The following is a 1,728-nucleotide window of genomic DNA, read 5'->3' as shown; positions in this document are numbered from 1 at the left end:
AGAGAGCCACGTCTATAAATTTGTGTTGGTATATACATTTGCAGAGAGAAGAACAACAGAGCCGTTCCCATCTTCAAGCCTCCTCGTTGACTGACACTCAAGATGAAGACTTTGGCCATCCTGGTTTTTTGCTCCCTGGCTGTTGCCTGTCTGTCTTCAGGTAAGAAATCCAAACAAATATAGGTTTGCTATTTAATTTTACAGCGGGAGAATGTATTATGATATAATGTGAAAGTTTTTCTGAAAATCAACATTGATAAGGAGCAAGCACATCACTTAACAAAATGCATTAAAACTAAAAAAAAAAAAAAGTGCATCACTTAGATTATCCTTTCTTTAATGTTTATTTTTTTTATATAATTTTTGACTTTTTTTGTCTTGTATTTTACAGACTCCATGGACTCCAATGGTGACGACCTTGATGACCGTGATGACAACTACCACGGCAACAACAACGACCACTACAACAACAACAACCACTACAACAACCATGGCCATCATGGTAAGGTCAAGAGTTCACATTTTAGCACAGTAGCTGCTTAATGGCATATTTTTGTCAAGTGTAGTCAAATAATGTCTTAACAGTGATTTCTATATGAAAAGAAAAACTGATTAGATTTGGTTTTATAACCACATCAAATGACAAATAATAATCATGTCTACTATAATTCATGTGTGCGACTAAGATTTGCTTTCGGTTTGATCAGCAGGGTAGGATGTTTGTGAGTCATTTGCAATCATGTAGACCATGGTGTCAAACTCAAGGCCCGGGGGCCAAATCTGGCCCACCAACTCATTTTATATGGCCCGCGAAAGCAAATCATCTGTGGCAAAGTGATTCTTGCTCAAATTCTCATATATCATATATAGTATTGTTGAGCTATTGCAAGCATTTTGTGTTTACAGTAACTAAGTTGAACAAACTTCTGATTTCAAGACTAGTTAACCATCAATTTGTTGTGTGTATGTAATAGTATTATGAGGTGACAAAACAGTTATATGGTTTCACAGTCAGCGGCCCTCTGAGGGAAACCGTGACTACAATGTGGCCTGCGACAAAAATTTGCTTGACACACCTGATGTAGACAATGAGCTAAGGTTGTGTTAAATGTGTGTGGCACGTAGGAGTGTTTGTGGAGCAGACACAGGCTGCCGCAGTGGTGCCGCCCAGGAGAGCTCCTGTAGAGCTGTCCCTGACCCAAATGGAGAGGTATGGCACTTACTACTCACCAAACAAGCATTGGTGGCTTAGAAAAGGCACATATAATCACCTCCGGTAGCTTATCAGCTTTCATGAATGACTTTGGCCAATAATGACCACGTGGAATATCATATATCTTCTATATCTTCACTCAGCCTGAGAGAAGTGTGTGAGTCCAACCTGGCTTGTGAGCACATGATGGACACAGCTGGAGTCATCGCTGCCTATAATGCCTACTACGGACCTGTTCCTTATTAGACGCCAAACCACAACAATTGACTCTTTGTCATGACGTAAATTGCTTCAGGATGCTTTTTATTATCACCTTGCTCTTTAAACTTAAACCTCTTTTCTATTCAAATAACATGAAAAAACAGTTCCAAAAGTGTGGGAACAGTGCAAGAGGAGTAGCTCTGGCATATGAATTTTATCTGTTAATTCTGTACAGACCAGACCACTTGTCTCTATGATTCTATCACCTCTTTCAGCCTGTAGTGTGATGAATAAGTAAAAATAATGAAAATCAA

The 1,728-nt window shown here is 39.1% G+C and overlaps 1 protein-coding gene across 1 annotated transcript; it reads left to right on the top strand.

Annotated features, from left to right (window-relative positions):
• On the top strand, positions 1 to 1,728 carry bglap (bone gamma-carboxyglutamate (gla) protein). Its single transcript, XM_061749000.1, has 4 exons — positions 1 to 160; positions 392 to 502; positions 1,126 to 1,210; positions 1,357 to 1,728. The coding sequence occupies exons 1-4, from the start codon at positions 103 to 105 to the stop codon at positions 1,457 to 1,459; spliced, it is 357 nt and encodes a 118-aa protein (XP_061604984.1). The 5' UTR covers positions 1 to 102; the 3' UTR covers positions 1,460 to 1,728.

Source organism: Phyllopteryx taeniolatus, chromosome 16 (genome assembly GCF_024500385.1).
Source record: "Phyllopteryx taeniolatus isolate TA_2022b chromosome 16, UOR_Ptae_1.2, whole genome shotgun sequence".
NCBI lineage: Eukaryota > Metazoa > Chordata > Actinopteri > Syngnathiformes > Syngnathidae > Phyllopteryx > Phyllopteryx taeniolatus.
This window is presented reverse-complemented; position numbering and strand designations above follow the sequence as displayed.